Here is a 20,857-nt window from a genome sequence, read left to right on the forward strand (position 1 = left end):
TATCTAATTGCACATGTGTTCTTGGGGCAATGTAATGAAAAGAAGTGTAATAATGGGAGTAATAATTGGCAACATTTTCATAATAATATCTAATGTTTCATAGGAATTTTGAATATAATTTCATCTGTTGTGTCTCCATAAACATGCTAAGTCCTGGTGTCTCTACAGTGGACATGTATGAAATCAATGCCATGTTTTGTAACAGAAAGTCATATTTTGATTAGAAACCCCATAACATTTTCATGAGAAGTTGATTTATGACAAAAAAATTAAGATTATTCAGATTTAAATGAGAATTATAAAATATCATATTTCCATAAGAGTGCTAATTTTAATCACTATATTCATGTCAGGCATTTTAAACACAAAGCAGAATGGAGTTTTCATGTTGAAACCTCCAAACATGTGGTATCTCTGGAAAGCCCTGAATGTGCTCTTTTAAAACTGTGACATGTCCTATGCTGTCAGGGAAATGTAGGCTACTAAAATATAATGTTCACTACAGCTGACAAAAGTCTATTCCTGGGTCCCAGGAATATAAACACACACGCTGTTCCAGTCTCAATGCAAGTGTGTTGAACCCATGTGATGACATCTCGGGAGAAGAAAACGAATAGATTGCATGTGTTTGCATACTCCAGCGGATTTAGTAGTGCATGAATGTAACTTACAGAAGGAAATAGATCTCGTGTGTTTGCGTTCTCTGGGGTTTATCTGAGGTGTTGGGTGAAGTGCGGTGGGTTGAGAGAGTAGGGGAGGAGGCAAAGGAACTTCATTGGGCGGTCACATAAAAACTGCCAGGAGAACTGGATGCGGGATCAGTCGGTGATGTTCTCCGTTCTCGCATATTCCTGGAGCTACAGATCCACTGGACTTCTTCTGCTGGCTTCATCTTCTACATGACGCGGAACTAATGACCTAAACATTCCCTTCAGCCTCGGACTTTTGTTATGTGAGGCGAACTCCGTTGAAAACTCCGTTTTACGTCTTCTCTTCAGGAATACCGTGCGCATCTCTACCAATGGTAAGTTGGCATGTCGTATTGAAGTCAGCATTCATAAAGATATGGTCATAGTAAGAAGTGATTTATGACTTTATCTGAGGTATACGTGGTTATTTAACCCCCAATTATACACGTTCAATACGCTTTTTGGACGTTTTGTGTGTAGCTATATGGAAATCCTTTACTTCCCATCTTCTTTGCAGGCGAGACATCTAACTAGAATGCTCCCATTATAATCCACAAACTTGTCTGTACGTCGAGAGACGCAATTATTATAATCCACGGGAGCTTTCTGGATTGTCGCGTACACGATAAGAGAATTGTACTGGGTGTATTGGGAATGTTACACGGCATTAAATATGTCAATATGTTGCTCAGTCACTCTGGGGTGTTTATGGTAAATGTGTTTGCAAGTTTACCACCAACGCGTGCAAACACCTGACCGCACACACACACACACACACACACACACACTGGGCTGGATGGTTGCATTTCATTCAAACAGAAAATATATTTTATGTTTAATTTATGTTTTAATGTGGTGGCTAATACCATGTTACTACAAGTTTAATTGCTGTATGTTGTCACCTCTTAACAGTTATGGTCGTAGCTAACAAAAATGTAACGTTTTGCTAATGTTCCCATTATGAAAACGTCTAATGTTTTTTTTTTTCTTTGTTATACCACATTTCATTTTAGAATTTTGCAAGCATTAGTGGAATGTTACTTTGGACACAAACAAGTAGTGGCATTTATGTACAAAATGTTACATGCACATCCAAAACGTTTCAGAAAAAAACGTATAAACAATGTATAAAATAACATTTTTGTGCTAATGTATTGAGAACATTATTAAAGACCAGATAAGTTTGAACATTACTGGAAGAATGTCTGTTCCTAACATTGAGAGATCTTTGCCAGAATGTTAGCCAGGGCTCTGATAGCTGGGAAAGCACTAACATATCAAGATTACTTCTGGAATCTACAACAAAATTCAACATGTTCCAAATCACTGTGACACCGGTTTCAGTGAAGAATCCAATTCAAACACATCCCTAGCTCAAGGCTTACACAGCATTTATGTTGTTTTTATCTCAAGTTAGTGTTAAAGAAAATAGTTGTATTCTTAATTTGAAAAGTTAAGTGAAACCAGTCTCCAGTGTAAGAATGCACTAGTAAATTTGACCTCCACGAATGTTTTGAAGACTTGTACTTTGTCTTAAATGACTTGTAGTGAAGAGTGGTGGCACTCAGTCAAGCATAAGAACACGTCTGAAAGGTTTTATGAGGGACAAAATTATGACATAAAGAGACACAGCAACCATGAGCCATTTGGCAGGAATCTTTGTCTTTAGTTCAAGGAGGTGGAAACTAGCAAAAGAAAAAATAAGATACTCTAAATATCTTTCTATACCAAATACTTGACATTAAAAGTAAACTGTTGCAAGAGTCAGACAGTCCACGACTGATTACAGATCAACAGATGTTGTCGTCTAGACTCTAGAGCAAGGGTCTTGAACCTTTTTTAGGCCAAGAAAGGGCTTCTTGTGGAATTTGCTTACAGTACTATAATACTGTACTTGCATACTTTGTTATTATGCTGCTTATATTGCAAAGCCATTAAAATCCTTGTTATTGGTGGACATTGTAATTTTTTGTTTATTTTAATGTGGGAGAGACAACGATACATTTAGATGAGTTGTTTTCTTAACTTTAATATCGTCATGTTTTAATTTTATTCTTTTGTTTTGATAAAAATGAGTTTGGGATCAAACAATAAGATTATGTATGTGCATGTCCTATGAACATGATATAGCACAGAAGGCTATACGCTACTTTGCATTAGCTGCAATTAAGCTGTCTTGTTTTCTAAATGCACATGATGCTACTCAGGCTTCCAGATTTGATTTCTGAATAAAACTTGTCAGAGGTTGAATCCTAACATTGGCTGCTCAATATTGTCTGTTACTCCCCCATACCCTGTCCCACACATCTGAAGAACCATGTGCATAACCTAATCTCATTAAGCAGGGTTAGGGTAGAGCAAAGTCGAGCACTGTGAGCTTTACACGGCTCTGCCAAATTAAAGGACTGTAAACCCACACTGTGCAAAAGCACATGCATTACTCTCCATCTTCAAACACATCAAAAAGGGATTCTGTAAATATTTAGGGCAGTATCTGTAGGCGTTTAAACAAGAGTAGGTGGTCTGAAGAAACCAATTGTTTGTGCTTTGTTACATGTTTTCTGGCATGGCTGATCAAAGTCTTTTAGTTACGCTCATTTTTATGGTTTGCTTTCGACATAATGAACTGTTTGAATAGCATTGTTGTTAAAACTGCAGACATTATGAATCTTTTTAAAGGTATATCACTCTAGAATGACAAGCACTAGTATCACAGCCCGTGAAGACGGGGAGAGAGAAATAACACTCGTGACCACACACACACACACACACACACACACACACACACACACACGGTGTTCTTGTTAAAATGCATCATTCCTGCTGTAATGGTTGGACTTGGTCCAGTAGAACTAAGTCCAAGAAATGACAAAATACAACTATTGAGTTCAGCTGTGGTTTCAGTGATGACGTTGTTTTCTGAGACCTTTCCCAAGCACTTGTGATTGTTATTAGTGCATTTATTCTGTGCTCGGATAATTTGTTGAAAATCACATTTGTGGAGTCGCACGGTTGCAACCAAGATATCTATTAAACGCACTCTGCTTTTGGCACGTATTTGGATGTTACGAGTTAACAAACCAGGACGGTGCCGCTTGCATGCCCAGTCTGGGTTGGGGGATTTTTAAAGACTCTTTAAGAGAGACTTGTAAGAAGACCATCAATAAAAGAGGCAGTTCTGAGATCCCTTTGTTGACAGACGAACCTCTATTTGTATGTAAATTGGAATTGCCGTCCTTTCAGGTGTTCACACCTGGTAGTCTTGTAAATGAGCGATGATAACGTGTTGCACAGGCAGCATTTTAGTTGCTTAAAGGTGTCTGGCCTAAACTTGCATTTTGCTCTTAGTGAAAATATACTCTTGCCTTGCAATCATGCCATGCTTATTCTGAAATGTTTACTCCATTTACAAATAAACCCTTGTCTTTCAGGAAAAGGATCTCACCGCAGTTCTTAAACAGCCTTGCAGGACGACGTAACATTCGCTTGAGGAACTCGTCCTGTATCACCTCTCAACAAACATGGACTGTTTTCCCATGCTTTATTTTCTGTCGGTAAGTGGACTACGCCTATCCAGTCTTAATTGTGTGATGGGGTTGTTACATTTTTGCTGCAAATTAAAAGGCTTAGTCATTCTTTACTAAAAACAGTGGTCAATCAGGAGTTTTGCTTTAAGCTGTTTTATCTTGCGGTTTGTGCACTTGAAAATTGTAGGCTGCCATCTTTGTTTGACATCAGTTGTGACTGCCAAACTGCTGTTTGGTTTAACCCTTAAAGGGATAGTTCACACAGAAATAAATTCTGACATCATTTACTCACCCTCACATCATTCCAAACTTTTATCTCAGTGTTTTTTTGTCCATAAACTCTGAAAAATAAAGGTTCTTTATTCGCATCGATGGTTCCATGAAGAACATCCATGCAGTTTTTTCTACTTTACTGGAAAAAGCTTCAGATTATTAAAACATTCTTCAGATTAAGAAAAAATGGTTCTTTGGGGAACCAAAAGAAAACTTTTGGAACCTTTAGTTTTAAAAGTGTACAATGAAAGACAATGGGGTCCAAAGTTTTTTGAACTCCTTTGAATATATTTTCTTCTCGGAAGAAGTGATGACATGAGGGTGAGTAAATAATGACAGAAATATATTAAATTTTTTGGTAAATGATCCCTTAAATTTCTCAGCTCATTTCATTATATTGTTGTAAACTATTGAATTATAAACTTATAATAAAATTATAAAGTTGTGAATAAGGTGTAAACATACTCTGTGCATGTACATGATTTGAAACACTTTTACAGTACTTTTAGAGAACTTTTTAGTACATTTATTGGAGTAGTTTTACGAATATACTATTTTGGTCTTTCTAGTCCCAAATTTTATGTTTAATTTAATGTGATACTTGCCAGTTCTTTGTAATTACTTGTGAAATTTACTAGCAACTTCTGTGTGAAATTTGTTTCCAAGTAAAAATTTTCAGTGTGGTTTTGTGCATTGTTGCATTCTGAAACGTGTCGGATGCATTTCAGACTATCATGATTGTTTTAGTTCAACTACTGTCATGGTGGAGCAAGAGTTTGAAGTGAATGTTGCTCAGTAAGTCAGTGGGAAAGATGCGGTCACATTCGGCGAGATTTTGTAGTCAAAAAAGATTAATATTGTAGCCGTGTAAGTCACTTTAAAATCAAGCAGATTTCTGTCGGTCAACGCGTCGAATCCAACTTGAACCATTGCAAAATCTTTGTGGGGAAATTGTTTGAACAATGGTGAATTAAGTCAAAATGTTCATAACAAGCTACTTGAATAAAAACACATATAGTTATTTGAAGGAAACTTTGTCGCCCCCTTGAGTATGGAGGTCACGCTAAGCGTGTTCAACGAGACTCGCAACTCAGCCTTTGAATACTTGCATAAAGTCTGTTTCTGACCTAAATGATAAAATTGACTTGTTTTTGTTGTTTCTGGAAATGTTTTTGGCATGCGGTTTCATCATTGAATGTGACAAAGAAAAGGCAAACATCTTTCACTGAAGTCTTGCTTTTCTGTTTTCTTGTTCAACCGCCCACCAGAGACATCATGATTCCTGGTAATCGAATGCTGATGGTTATTTTATTATGCCAAGTCCTACTGGGAGAGAGCAGCTATGCTAGTCTAATACCTGAGGAAGGGAAGAAGAAAGTGTCGGCTCAGCACCTGGGTCAGAGTCATGAACTGCTGCGGGACTTTGAAGCCACGCTCCTGCACATGTTTGGGCTTCAGAGGCGACCGCGACCCAGCACCTCGACTGTCGTGCCCCAGTACCTGCTGGACCTGTATCGACTGCAGTCGGGGGAGGCGGACGAGGCCGGAGCCCACGACCTCAGCTTCCACTATCCCGAACGCTCCACCAGTCGGGCAAACACTGTGAGAGGATTCCATCATGAAGGTAAAACTGCAGAGATTTTGACCAATATATTGCTAGTCTTATTCGTGCAATAACAGTGGCCTTTTCAGCTGTGCAATATGACGCTCTGCTCCACTGTATGGATTGTTTATGTTTTTAAAAGAAGTCTCTTCTGCTCACCAAGGCTGCATTTATTTGATAAAAAACAATAAAAAAAACAGTATTATTGTGAAATATTATGACAATTTTAAATGACTGTTTTCTATTTTAATATATTTTAAAATGTAATTTATTCCTGTGATCAAAGCTGTATTTTCAGCATCATTACTCCAGTCTTCAGTGTCACATGATCCTTCAGAAATCATTCTAATATGCTGATTTTATGCTAAAAAAACATTCATTATTATTTTCAGTGTTGAAAACAGTTGTGTACAATTTTTTGTCAAAATTCTTTGATGAATAGAAAGTTCAAAAGAACAGCATTTATTTAAAATAGAATATTTTCTAACATTATAAATGTCTTTACTGTAACTTTTGATCAGTTTAACTCATCCTTGATGAATAAAAGTATTGATTTATTTAATTTCTTTCCCCCAAAAATAAAATTAAAATTCTCACTGACCCCAAACTATTGAAGGGTAGTGTTTAATGTTACAAAAGCTTTAGATTTCAGATAAATGCTGTTCTTTTGAACTTTCTATTCATCATAGCATCATGAAATAAAAATGTAAAAAACTGTTTTCAACATTGATAATAATCAAAAATGTTTCTTGAGCATCAAATCATCATATCAGAGTGATTTCTGAAGGATCATGTGACACTGAAGACTGGAGTAATGATGCTGAAAATTCAGCTTTGATCACAGGAATAAATTACATTTCACAATATATTCACATAGAAAACAGCTGTTTTAAATTGTAATAATATTTCACAATATGACTGTTTTTGTTTGTATTTTTAATCAAATAAATGCAGCCTCGGTGAGCAGAAGAGACTTTTAAAAACATTAAAAATCTTACCGATCTAAAACTTTTGACTGGTAGTGTGCATGTGATTGATTGATTGATTTAGTCTGTTATTTGGAAATGCAGCATACACTGAGCCCAAGACAAATTTCCCTAAGGGTACAATAAAGTATATTGTATTGTATGTATTGTACTTGCCCAGCCGACAAAAATAGGTTCTAAGAACGCTTTGTTTGTTTGTTTATGTTTCCATTCAGTTTTTTAAATGTTACATGAACGTTAAGAGGACATCATCACGTTTTATCATTTTGCAATCATGGGAACGTTAGTTTTGAATGCTCTCTGAATGCTCTGATACATCCAACTAAAACATTTCAGAAGAAAAGTTAAATGACAGATGTGTAAACGTTTTTGTGCCTACATTTTGATAACATTATTATAGACTAGATAACTTTGAGCGAACATTCTATTAATGTTACTGGAGGAACGTTTGTTCATCACTAAGTTCTGAGAACATTGGGATAGTTTAAACTCAACCCAGCATTTAAAAAGAATTTTAAAAAGTTTATACTTTTTCATGTGGATCCTGTTGAGGGACTTTCCTCAACATGTAATTATTTTTAATGCTATACTCTACAGATTTCTAAATAAACTCCTGTTGCCAACCATGTGGTCTGTCAGGCAGACAGGATTCCTAGAATAAAAACGTTCAGATTCAGGGTGATAGAAGGCCATCGGCATGCTTAAACAGTCTATTTTATTCCTGATTTATCCCATAAAAATGATTTTTGCTGGTATAAATTGATGTATAAAGGTTGATTCAGTGATGTTAAATCATTTTTTTTTCTTGAATAAAACCAGTTAATTTAAGATGATTTACTTTTTTCAATGTAAATGAATCAGAATTCATAAAAAAATGTGGAGAAGAGACACTGAAATAAAGGATCGTGTGCAACTGTGAAAGTTTCAAACACAGTCTGCACTTAAAAAAAATTGTACTTTGGACCAACTTTAAATTGTTACATTTAAATGTTCTAAAGTTTTTTTTTTCTTGTTATATATTTACAGATTACACCTTCAATTATTTGATTTGATATCAATCCAAATATTTATTTTCCCAAAGACAAAACATTCATACAAAGTAAAAAAAAAAATATATATATATTTTCATTATGAGGACCATACTTAATAAATATACACCAACCAAAATGACTTAATGTAGTTCAATATATATATATATATATATATATATATATATATATGTATGTATATAGATTGTGTTAGTCAATTGTTTATTTAGTTTACTTACTATAAATAAAGACAACTTATATATATATATAGATTGTGTTAGTCAATTGTTTATTTAGTTTACTTACTATAAATAAAGACAACTTCAAAAGACCTTAAAGTTTATTATGAAGTCTTTTTAAAATATGCACAATTTTTTCTGTTTTGAAAAAAAAAAAGAAATATTTAAAAAAATTAAAAATGAATAATTGCTGCTGTCAGTAAAGCTATAGCCAGTAAGTGTTCTGCACTTCAACAACACTCTGTCAAGTGAAAATACTATTTAAACAAAAAAAAATTGTTATTTTGAATGTCTGTTGATTACTATTGAAGAAAATTATTTAAAAAATAGCTGGATGACAATTAACTGTCAGTCCAAATCCGGATTGAAATCCGATCATATTTAGCAAGTGTGAACAGCAAAAAATCACATGAAATGCGATTTTACGAATCCTTTTTGTGCTACATTCATAAGTGGTTTGAAATCCTATTCAAATCGCATTTCTGGATATCAGTTTCAGTCCGACCACTCTGATCGGATTACGCGTGGTTTATGTGACTTTCTCACACTACATAAAACGTAAACATGTCAGACGCTGTTATAGGAAACATGCTGAAAGTCGCTACACATTGTCATGTTGTAAATGAGACAGCATCTGTATCGCAAACCCCTACATGTTGCTGTTGTCGATGTTGTTTTCGGCGTATGCCTAGAAACCAATGCAGATATTCTGGTAAACGAACGAGCGCCACGGGACACGCAAATCAGATCCGAACAGTTGCGATACTTTGTAGACAGGCAATAATTTTAGATCAGATTCCAATCGGATACACAAATAATCGGATTTGGACGGACAGTGTGAAGGCACTTCAAATCCTGTTCCTGGAGATCTGCCTTCCTACAAAGTTCAGTTTCAGCCCTGATTAAACACACCTGAACCAGCTAATTAAGATCTTCAGGAAAACTGGAAAATTAGTTTGTCGGAGCAAGGTTGGTCTGAACTTTGCAGGAAGGCAGATCTCCGGAAACAGGATTGGACACCCCTGCTGGATGGGATAATAAAGAGTTCGTCTGTCATTATCACAAAATGAATCCCGACTGGGTGATTAGTTCCATGACTCGATTATCATACGGACCAATAACAATTAAGTGAATATTAAATTATTTATTTATTTATTTTTTGGTGATTTTTGCCTTTATTGTGATAGGATAGTATAGAGTGGACAGGAAGTGAGGTGGGAGAGAGACAGGGGACACGATCGGGAAAGGTCCACGAGCCAGGATTCGAACTCGGGTCACCCGAAGCGCAGCGGCGGCCCATAAGGCTATCGGTGCCGACAATATTAAATTATTTTAAACATTTAAGAACAATTTTGAAAGCTTCTGCTGAGAAGAAATAAATAGGTTGGCCTAGCAACAAGACAGACATGGCAACAATATTACGTTATTAATTTCTATATCATTATTAATCTGAAAATCCAAATTACTCAGCTTCCTTTATTTTATGTTCTGTGAGTCTCTTGCCAGTTTCTTCTTCTTCTGAATGATGTTTTCAGTGGAGACTTCTAGCCGTCTATACAGTATAGAAACACTGAAGTCTCTCTCTAAGTAAGCTGATATTTAAATGCTTAGTTTTATGATCAAAATGTTTTAAAACATGTAATGTAGTCCAATACAATGATGATTGAGAGATGAACAAATAAACCTTCCTCAAAAGTCTGATGATCATATTTGATACGCATGTTTTTTTATAATAAATGATGTATGATAATCAAGTAAAGCGAAGCTGCTTCAGTCCAGCTGAAATATTACTAACAATATCAAAGTTATTCTTGCGTTTCCTTGATAAATCAGTGCAGATTTGACACAGAAAGACTCGTGAAGCTCGAGCTGAAGGAGGACGTTTGTACAATTATACTGAAAGACATTTACTTGATAAAAGAGTCTAAACTATCAATCAGATTTTTTTCTAAAAACGTATGTCTGGATAATCAAGTAAACCTTAGTTTAGTCTTGATCATTTAGAGGCCTTTGAAATCTGCATATGAAACACTTAGCAGTGGATTTAATAGGGTTTGTAGGGTCATTAGCATTTGGTCTTGACCTGTTCTCTGATGTCTCTCCTCTAGAGCACATGGAGGAGTTGCAGTCAGACGGCTCTCAGGAGACTCCGCTTCGCTTCATCTTCAATCTCAGCAGCATCCCAGAGGAGGAACTCATTTCCACCGCAGAGCTGCGTATCTACAGGCAACAAATAGATGATGCAACCTCAGATCCTGCTCACTCGGGAGACGAGGGTCTCCAGCGGATAAACATATACGAGGTGCTGAAGCCTCCGCGGGCCGGGCAGCTCATCACGCAGCTCCTGGACACGCGGCTAGTGCGCCACAACACGACCCGGTGGGAGAGTTTCGACGTGAGTCCCGCCGTGCTGCGCTGGACCCGTGACAAGAGCTCAAACCACGGGCTCGCCGTGGAGCTCGTGCCCCTGAACCCGAGCCGGCGTCACCAGGGACGCCACGTACGCGTGAGCCGTTCCCTGCATCCGATACCGGATGAAGACTGGGACCAGCTCCGCCCACTGCTAGTCACGTTCGGGCACGACGGAAAAGGTCATCCGCTAACGCGGCGAGCGAAGCGAAGCCCCAAGCAAAGAGGCCGAAAGCGCAACCGCAACTGTCGGAGACACGCGCTTTACGTGGACTTTAGCGACGTGGGCTGGAACGACTGGATCGTGGCTCCTCCGGGATACCAGGCGTACTACTGTCACGGCGAGTGTCCGTTTCCCTTGGCCGATCACCTGAACTCCACCAATCACGCTATCGTACAGACGCTGGTTAACTCGGTGAACACCAACATTCCCAAAGCCTGCTGTGTTCCCACCGAGCTCAGTGCGATTTCCATGCTGTACCTGGACGAGACGGACCGAGTGGTGCTGAAGAACTATCAGGAGATGGTGGTGGAGGGATGCGGATGCCGCTGAGGCACGGGACACATTCACACCCGTATGTGGACACTTATTTATAACTTCTGTGTTGAGATGTGTGTTTGTCTCGATCATATATTTTGACAAAAAGTATATATAAATATATATTTATATCAACATAAGTAAAAAAAAAAAATGTTTTTAAAAGTGTCCTTATTTGAATTATAATTCAGCTGTACAGCTTTCCATAATGTATATCAGACTGTATAAGGGTTTTTCTATGTGCTAGAAGAATTAGAAGCCACTAAAAGTTTATTTACTGCTAGTATTTATTTCTTTAATTCAATATACATTCACGAAAATAGAAATGCGTAGCCAACGAACCCCCTATTTGATCAGAACGCATCGTTTGTGTACTTAAAATAGAGCACTGTGTGAAATCCTAGGAAAACTGATTTTCTTCTATATCAGTAAAAGGAATCAGATTTGTATTGATGTGAGTTAATGTTTTGCATCAGCATGTGATTTACATGTTCCCAAAATAACTTTGTTGTTAAATAAATTGTGAAACATTCCAACAACAATGTGAGATTAAGGTAGTGTGCTGTTCTGTTTCAAAGGTTCAAGAACTCAAGGATGATATTGGCTTCTCACACACACTGGAAGGCAGCCAGATATATATATATATATATATATATATATATAACAAATGCAGTTTTAAAACCTTGTGTATCTATGCCAGTCATCTTCAAACATATTTTGTGAACTCATGAACTGAAAAGGCATTGCTTGCATTTTAGCAATTCAAACCTCTGCTATATGTTTGTCATTAAATTGCACACTTTTAAAGTATTTTCATTTGCATGGTTCAGTTACGCTTATAATCACAAACGGTTTATACATAGATATGATATAAGGGAAAAAGTAATAATTTATTTCATATTATACATGTCATTTGTTATGGATAGCCTAATATGTATGTGTGTGTGTGTGTGTGTGTGTGTGTGTGTGTGTGTGTGTGTGTGTGTGTGTGGGGTGGGGGGGGTGCTTCTATAGACCAACATCCAAATATGTAAACAATTATCTGTTTTATCAAATATGCCATGAGAAAGTTCTATAAAGTTTCATTAATTTGTGTTAATTATTTTGAATCAAGAAACAAAGATATCCATCTGAAAACTCAAAAAATCTGTCAAGAACATGTTAAGAACCCTGTTAATGACAATTAAGCACATTTTATGCCACACTTATTATTTTAATAGGGAAAAAAATGGTTACACTTTATTTTATGGTGATGTATAGTTACATTGTACTTCCTCAGATAAGTACTGAGTAATATTAATTAAATGCAACTATAGAGTTATGGTTAGGGTTAGGGTTTAGTTTAGGGTTAGTTACTTGCAATTATGCATAATTTACTGTTATTACTATAGTGAGTAAATGTAGTAACGCGCAAGTACGTCACCTAAAAATAAAATGTTACCAAGAAGTTTTTTTTTTTTTTTACCATAATACAATAAAAAATGTCTATGTTACAGTAATGATTAACAGATCAGAATGATCACTTCTCATGAAAATAATGCTTCAGTGCAAAAAGTTATTATTTTTTCCTTTCATCTTGGGGTGAAATGTAATCCGGATGAGCATTTGTGTGACATTGTATGAAAACAAGTTGACTGGCTTCATCTAAAGAGGAGATCACAGGGTTTAATGGGATTTGAGCTGTCAATCAACACACCTCTCTGGAAGTGGAAGGCATTTTAGTCTAGATTAAGAGAAGACAAGGTTTGCATACCAACCAAATTGTATTATTATTATTAATAATGAATATGCAGTCTTTATATGATTAGACAAAGGCCTGCACTGCAGAAAGCTAAGAGGGAAATGTGATTAGTAGCCTAGACATGACACTGCAAAGATCATAAAGAAACTGTTAACATGACTCTGATTTTATAACTAATAACAATATCAGCATGTTGCCAGTGGATTCCGACATTAGTAGCTCCACATTTTCACAGCAGTCATCCTCCAGGTGATTTCTCTTTTGGATATGTAACAATTTATTTAAAAAGCCCCTTTTGATTTATTTTTCAATTTTATTTTATTTTGTAGGCTATTTATTTGTATGTAATTATTTGTTTGTTTTATTGTGATTTTTCTGTTTTGGTACTAGTTTTGCTCAACCTAAGGCTGAACAATTGCGGTTATATTCAGAGATATGATAATGTATCTTGTTTGTTTGTGTTGTTGAAGCATAATAATGAAAATGAAAGCATAATAAAAAAGAGTCCTCCTCCAGGTGCGGCCTGCAGCTCCAGCCCGTCTGACCCGCACAATAGCGGCTAGACTGCGTGACGCACGCGCACCGCTGAGTCTGAATGGGAGTGACACTTGCGTGGATCTGGCGACGCGACGCGAGCGCAAATCAAAGGTGAGACGGCGTGTCTCCATCAGCAGATTGAATACAGACGCCTGTCAGGCTCTAATCACTCATTTACTGCCTGTATTCCAGCACTCCAACGGAAGCCCTTTGAACTGTCAATAAGCATCATTGTCCGATCATCTTTCACCCTTTTGTTAAATGCTTTTCTGCTTTAAGGCTTAAACTGACCAGATCCTCTGATGCTACTTACAGCTCGCGCGAAAATAAACACGTGTCAAAAATACTGTTAAGGATTTCCGTCATAATTGGATTCAGTCCAAATTAAAATAATCTCTAAGAAAAAAAAGAAAAGAAAAAAAAAAGTATCTAAGGATAAAGTGAAATGCCAATAGGATCCTTTTATTCGAAAGTTTCAGTGGATATTGTAGGCCTAATCATTACACTGGACATTTCCATTAGAATTCATTAGGAAATGATGATGGAATATCCTGACTGCTGTAAAAAAAAACATTGACTTTGGTTTCTGAAAACATGTGGTTGTTAGTCGCTCCAGTCAAAACAATCTTGTCAGGAATTAATTGTTTAATAAATCAAAAAAATAAATAAATATAATAATAAATGTTCTTTTGTCAGTAACGTTTCCAGTTGTTTCCTTATGTGATTCACTACTTATGTAATTAACAAGATTTCACTCACATAATTGTTACCAAAATTAACAAAATTCTATTAGAATGTTTGTAAACATTATTGAAAGATATGCCGATGTCCTTATTTTTAATATTTTTATTTATTAATTAGTTTAGATTTGGTGAAAATACAACTTATGGAAGTGAGTACACCCCTCACATTTCAGCAAACATTTTAGTATATATTCTCAAGGGACAATACTATAGAAATTAAACTTGGATATATTTTAGAGTAGTGAATGTGCTGCTTGTATAGCAGTGTATATTTGCTGTCCTCTGAAAACTACTCAACACAAAGCCATTATTGTCAATAGTTGGCAACAAAAGTGTGTACACCCTAAGTGATAATAGCTGTACGTCGTTTAACCATGCATAGAAATGTCCTATTCATCATGTTCATGTTTTTGTCTGCTTGACAGGACCATACAAATGTGTGTTTTGTATTAGAGCAGTTAAAATGTGTGCTTTGAGTACAATTCTCTCATACTGACCACTGGATGTTCAACATGCACCTCATGGCAAAGAACTCTCTAAGAGTTTGAGAATTCGAATTGTTGCTCTCCACAAAGATGGCCTAGGCTATAAGAAGATTGGTAACACCCTGAAACTGAGTTAAAGTACAGGCCAGGGTCATACAGAGGTTTTCCAAGACGGGTTCCACTCGTAACAGGCCTTGCAAGGGTCAATCAAAGAAGTTGAGTCCTCGTGCTGTGCGTCAGGTTTAAAAAAAACAGATGCATGATCGTGCCAGCATTGCTTTAGAGGTTTCAAAAGCGGAAGGTCAGCTTGTCAGTGCTCAGACCATACGCCACACACTGCAACAAGTCGGTTTGCATGGCCGTCGTCCCAGAAGGAAGCCTCTTCTGAAGCTGGCTCACAAGAAAGCTCGCAAACAGTTTGCTGAAGACAACCTGTCCAAGAGCATGAATTACTGGAACCATGTCCTGTGGCCTGATGAGACTAAGATAAACTTGTTTGGCTCAGATGGTGTCCAGCATGTGTGGCGATGCCCTGGTGAGGAGTACCAAGAACATTGAGTTCAACAGCATCATGGTCTGGGGCTGCATGAGTGCTGCTGGTCCTGGGGAGCTGAGCTTCAGTGAGGAAAACATGGATTCCAGCATGTACTGTGACATTCTGAAGCAGAACATGATGCCCTCCCTTCAGAAACTGGGCCGAACCGCATGATAACGACCCCAAACACACCGCCAAGATGACAACTGCCTTGCTGAGGAAGCTGAAGGTGAAGGTGATGGAGTGGCCAAGTATGTCTCCAGACCTGAACCCTACTGAGCACCTGTGGGGCGTCCTCAAGTGGAAGGTGGAGAAGTGCCATGTGTCTAACATCCATCAGCTCTGTGATGTCATGGAGGAGTGGAAGAGGATCCTGTGCAGCTCTGGTGAACTCCATGTCCAGGAGGATTAAGGCAGGGCTAGATAACAATGGTGCTCACACAAAATATTGACACTTTGGAAACAGTTTTGACATGTTCACTTAGGGTGTACTCACTTGTGTTGCCAGCTATTTTGACAATAATGGCTGTGTGTTGAGTAGTTTTCAGAGGACAGTAAATATACACTGCTATACAAGCAGCACATTCACTACTCTAAATATACTATATATACACGTTATCAAATCAAATCAAATCAAGTATATTTGTATAGCGCTTTTCACAATACAGATTGTATCAAAGCAGCTTCACAGTATTAAAATAAAATAATACAACAAAGTTTGTTTCTAGTGCAATTTATTGATTGATAGAATAAAATTAAATATCCCCAAAATATCCCCAACTGAGCAAGCCAAAGGCAACAGTGGCAAGGAACCGAAAAAAAAAACTCCATCAAGCGGCCTAATGGTGTCCTAAAACTCCATCAGGTGACCTAATGGAGAAAAAAAAAAACTTGGGAGAACCCAGGCTCAGTCGGGGGCCAGTTCTCCTCTGGCATTTATGAACTAGATGCCGGATTGTAGTTTGAAACTGTGAGATTAACAATATTATATGAATGCCTGGCTGAAAAGATGCATCTTTAATCTAGTTTTAAACTGGGAGAGTGAGTCCGAGCAACGAACAGTATCAGGAAGGCTATTCCAGAGTTTTGGAGCCAAATGTGAAAATGCTCTCCCTCCTTTGGTGGATCTGGATATCCTAGGTATGACCAAAAGCCTTGAATTTATTGATCTTAAAGAGCGCGATGGATTATAGGGTGATAGAAGATCCGTTAAATAGACTGGAGCTAAGCCGTTTAGGGCTTTATAAGTCAGTAGCAATACCTTGTAATTAATACGGAACTTTATAGGTAACCAATGTAGTGATGATAAAATCGGTGTTATATGATCATATTTTCTTGATCTAGTAAGAACTCTAGCGGCTGCATTTTGGACTAACTGTAGCTTGTTTATTGAGGATGCAGGACAACCGGCTAATAAAGCATTACAGTAATCTAGTCTCGAGGTCATGAATGCATGAACTAACTTTTCTGCATCAGAAACTGATAGCATATTACGTAGCTTAGCAATGTTTCTAAGGTGGAAAAAGGCTGTTTTTGTAACATATGAAATATGATTTTCAAAAGACAGGTTACAATCGAGTATAACACCCAGGTCTTTTACTGTAGAGGATAAAGTAACAGGACATCCTACGATGTCAAAGTTGTATTGTGAGAGGTTTTGTGGGCGTTTTTTTGAACCGATGATTAGTACCTCTGTCTTGTCTGGATTTAATAATAGAAAATTACGCGTCATCCAATCTTTTATATCTTTAACACACTCTGTCAATTTGGATAATTTAGCGTTTTCATCCGGCCGTGATGAAATATATATTTGAGTGTCATCAGCATAACAATGGAAACTAATTCCATGTTTCCTTATAATATTTCCAAGTGGCAGCATATATAGAGAATAATAGAGGGCCTAACACAGATCCCTGCGGCACTCCATAGTTTACTGGAATTATGATCGATTTTTCTCCATTTAAATAGACAAAATGGTAGCGGTCAGATAAGTATGATCTAAACCAGCTTAATGCTTGTCCTTGAACACCAGTATAATTTTGTAGTCGATCTAAGAGTATTGTATGATCTATAGTATCGAACGCAGCACTTAGATCAAGTAAAACTAGTATTGAGAAACAGCCTTGGTCAGAAGCTAAAAGTAAATCATTTGTGATTTTAACGAGTGCAGTTTCAGTGCTATGATGCGGCCTGAATCCTGACTGAAACTTTTCATAGATATCATTTTCTTGCAAGAAAGAGCCCAGTTGAGCGGACACAACTTTTTCTAGTATTTTAGACATAAAAGGTAGATTTGAAATGGGTCTATAATTTGCTAAATTATGCGGGTCTAATTGTGGTTTCTTAATGAGAGGTTTTATAACTGCCAGTTTAAATGTTCTTGGAACATGACCCAAAGATAAAGACGAGTTAATAATATTGAGGAGAGGCTCTTCTACTACAGGTAACACTTCTTTCAGTAGTTTAGTTGGTATAGGATCTAATAAACATGTTGTTGTTTTAGATGAAGTGATAAGTTTATTTAACTCTTTTTGTTCTATAGTTGTAAAGCACTGTAATTGTTCTTGCGGGGGGAAAATTGAGGCTGAATTATAAGGTGCGATTGAGGATTGAACGTTTACAATTGTGGTTCTGATGTTTTCTATTTTCTCAGTGAAGAAGTTCATGAAATCATTACTACTAAACTGTAACGGGATATTTTGTTCGGGTGACGTCTGTTTATTTGTTAGTCTAGCCACGGTGTTAAATAAAAACCTAGGATTGTTTTGGTTGTTTTCTATTAGTTTGCGGAGATGCTCAGCCCTGGCCGCTTTTAGGGCCTTTTTATAACGTGACATACTGTCTTTCCACGCGATTCTAAAGACCTCTAAATTAGTTTGTTTCCATTTACGCTCTAAATTACGGGTTTCTCTCTTTAGAACATGCGTAGTATTATTGTACCATGGTGCTTTAATTTTCTCTGTGACCTTTTTTAATCTAACGGGTGCAACAACATCCAATGTTCTAGAGAGAATGGTGCTCATAGTGCTAGTTAGTTCTTCTAGTTCATCTGTTTGTTTGGGTTCAGGCAGCAGCTGAGACAGATCAGACAAGCAACTCGAGAAATTATCTATGGTGGATGGAAGGATTGTTCTGCCTGGTCGAAAACGCGGCGCCGCATGACATATTACAGCAGTACGTAATATGCAAGTTACCAAGTAATGGTCAGTGACATCATCACTTTGTGGAATGATATCTATATCGGTTGGATCGGTTCCATATGATAGTTATTAGAAGATTTTCTGAAACTGGATAATACAGTCTGTAGCGGGGTTGAAATAATGTACTTTACATGGCTGTAATAAACTGTATTTGCTAACTTAAATATTGGTCTTGCAATGGCTCTCCCTCACCCTCTTGATGTGTGGAAAATATGACTTTTCTCAAAAAAAAAGTTCTCAAAAAAGTGTAAACATTTTTGTGCATTTGTATGTTTCCTGAGATTACCCATTTACAACGATTAATGTGTAAAAGAAGCAGCATCGTATCTAATCTTTGAAGAGGAAAAAAGCCCAGAACATTTGTCTTCTCTCTTTGCAAAGCTTTAGTCAAATTACCTCAGCCTGGAGGTAGAGGCTTGTCACTTTTCCTTTGAAGACTATATCAGACACAGGTTTGTCAGATGAGGGAAGGTAGGAATTTCATTTTGAAGTGGCTTAGGGCAGAGGCCGAGCTTTTCCAAGGTTTCTTGGAGCAGACGCACATCAACTGGCCTCCCTCCATCAAGATAACATTGCTTATAATCACACCAAACTCTCAGAAAGATGCCTACAGTCACCTGATACAGTTTAAACAAAACAAACAACAACTCTGGTGCAATCTTTGAAAGTAACATTTTTAGTAAAAGACTGTCAAAAGAGCCATGAAAAGTCTGTGCCAAATAACACTTTAGTGCATAGTGGCAAAAATTATAACCAAGTAATAATTGTAGAAAAATTCTTACAAAATGCTTTTATTCATAGGCACAAAAAAAGCAATTTCCTCAGTGCAAAGACAAAATGCTTTCGATTCACAACATCATCAGTATCACGCACATCTGAGTGCAAGTTTCTCCTCTTGTTGGAGGATTGGTTTAAAAGTTTGTTAGTGTAGATAAAGTGCTGTCCGTCAGTAGATTGAATGTGTGTTGTTGAGCGAGAGGTTTCTCTCTGTGCGGTCCTCAGCTCAGACTTGTTTCATCATGCACCTTTGCAGCACCTCTTACTAAGCAGTGGATATGTGGCTTGTTTTGATGCGAGGATCAGTTGGCTAGTAACGGCTGATGTCAGTGCAGGTGGAGGTCAGATCCTCTTGTTTCACTCCCCCGCTCACTGTGCCGTATTCATATGAGGCCCCAAGTGTGTGGAGTGGGAGCCAAGCGGGTGATACACTAGAAGCGGCTGCTTTGCATCTTTGCAACTGCAGGGTTATTCATGTCACACAGCCTCAGCCTGGTCTTTTGCTCTGGGGTCTGAGTCAACTACACTTATTTTAGATTATTATTGTTTGATACTGACCCCCCACCCCCGGACCCCCCAATACAGTAAAACTGCATATTTTAGAGTGGCCTTTTATTGTGGCCAGCCTAAGGCACACCTGTGCAATAATCATGCTGTCTAATCAGCATCTTGATATGCCACACCTGTGAGATGGATGGATTATCTCAGCAAAGGAGAAGTGCTAACTAACACAAGGCACGTTTCCATTACACATTTGCGCAAAACTTTTGCGATTTTTTTCTAAATGTCGACAAAAAACTATTTCGAAATGACGGCGTTTCATTAACCGATGTTGTGTGACTAAAACTTAATTTTTTCCTCTCGCAATAAGTAAAATTATTCCAAAAACCATGGTAACGGACGTTGGTAGGTTTATGTACTAATCCCAGCCACTGCACTATAGCCATTATTATTAATTGAAGGAGATGTATGTGTGTTTTCAAAGCATTAATGGTAAGGAACGACCCTTATTATACTTGTGAGCGGCACATATGAGGTGTTTCTGGGTGTTTCTCCCTCATTTCTGCTTCGAGGTCTTGATTGTGGCATTTATTTGAGGTTTAGAATCCATTATTCCTGTAATTCTTTTGTCTTTTATGAATTTAATAAAGAACTTTGTCTCGTATTCTGTCCAAACACACCGCGTCATCTACGTCAGGTGACCTGCAAATACGCAAAAACTGTTTCCATTGCAGTTTTGCGAAATATTTCTTTTTAGAATTGCCTGAAAAACCACCTCATGCGAGCGTAAAAACTTTTTTGCGAGATTGATGTTGCCATTGGGCGTATTTTCAATTTGCAATTTCAATTTGCGCAATTTGAAGGGTAATGGAAACGCGGCTACAGATTTAGACAGATTTTTGTGGCCTTTTGTGTACATAGAAAAAGTCTTAGATCTTTGAGTTCAGCTCATGAAAAATGGGGGGAAAAAACAAAAGTGTTGCGTTTATAATTTTGTTCAGTGTAATTCAACTGACGACCCAGCTAACAGGGAACGCTATCAGAAC

At 37.4% G+C, this 20,857-nt stretch overlaps 1 protein-coding gene across 2 annotated transcripts; it reads left to right on the plus strand.

The window, feature by feature from the left end:
- The first annotated feature begins 799 nt into the window (after positions 1–799).
- Positions 800–13,968, plus strand: bmp4 (bone morphogenetic protein 4). 2 transcript variants are annotated; one of them, XM_084096020.1, is made up of 5 exons: positions 801–1,024; positions 4,121–4,243; positions 5,758–6,113; positions 10,454–11,329; positions 13,550–13,968. In XM_084096020.1, exons 3-4 carry the CDS (start codon positions 5,765–5,767, stop codon positions 11,305–11,307), a joined length of 1,203 nt encoding a protein of 400 aa, XP_083952146.1. In that variant the 5' UTR covers positions 801–1,024; positions 4,121–4,243; positions 5,758–5,764; the 3' UTR covers positions 11,308–11,329; positions 13,550–13,968. The 2 variants fall into 2 exon arrangements, with proteins under 2 accessions (XP_083952145.1, XP_083952146.1); XM_084096019.1 differs by lacking the exon at positions 13,550–13,968 and having other exon boundaries at positions 800–1,024; positions 10,454–11,836.
- Positions 13,969–20,857: the final 6,889 nt, after the last annotated feature.

The sequence above is a fragment of the Abramis brama genome (genome assembly GCF_963993115.1).
Source record: "Abramis brama genome assembly, chromosome: 21".
Classification (NCBI taxonomy): Eukaryota; Metazoa; Chordata; class Actinopteri; order Cypriniformes; family Leuciscidae; genus Abramis; species Abramis brama.

Excerpts from the sequence above, each read along its gene's own strand:
- bmp4 (XM_084096019.1), top strand. The coding sequence starts at position 5,765 with ATGATTCCTGGTAATCGAATGCTGATGGTTATTTTATTATGCCAAGTC. Across the intron at positions 6,114-10,453 it reads GAGAGGATTCCATCATGAAG|AGCACATGGAGGAGTTGCAG; the intron begins GTAAAACTGCAG and ends TCTCTCCTCTAG.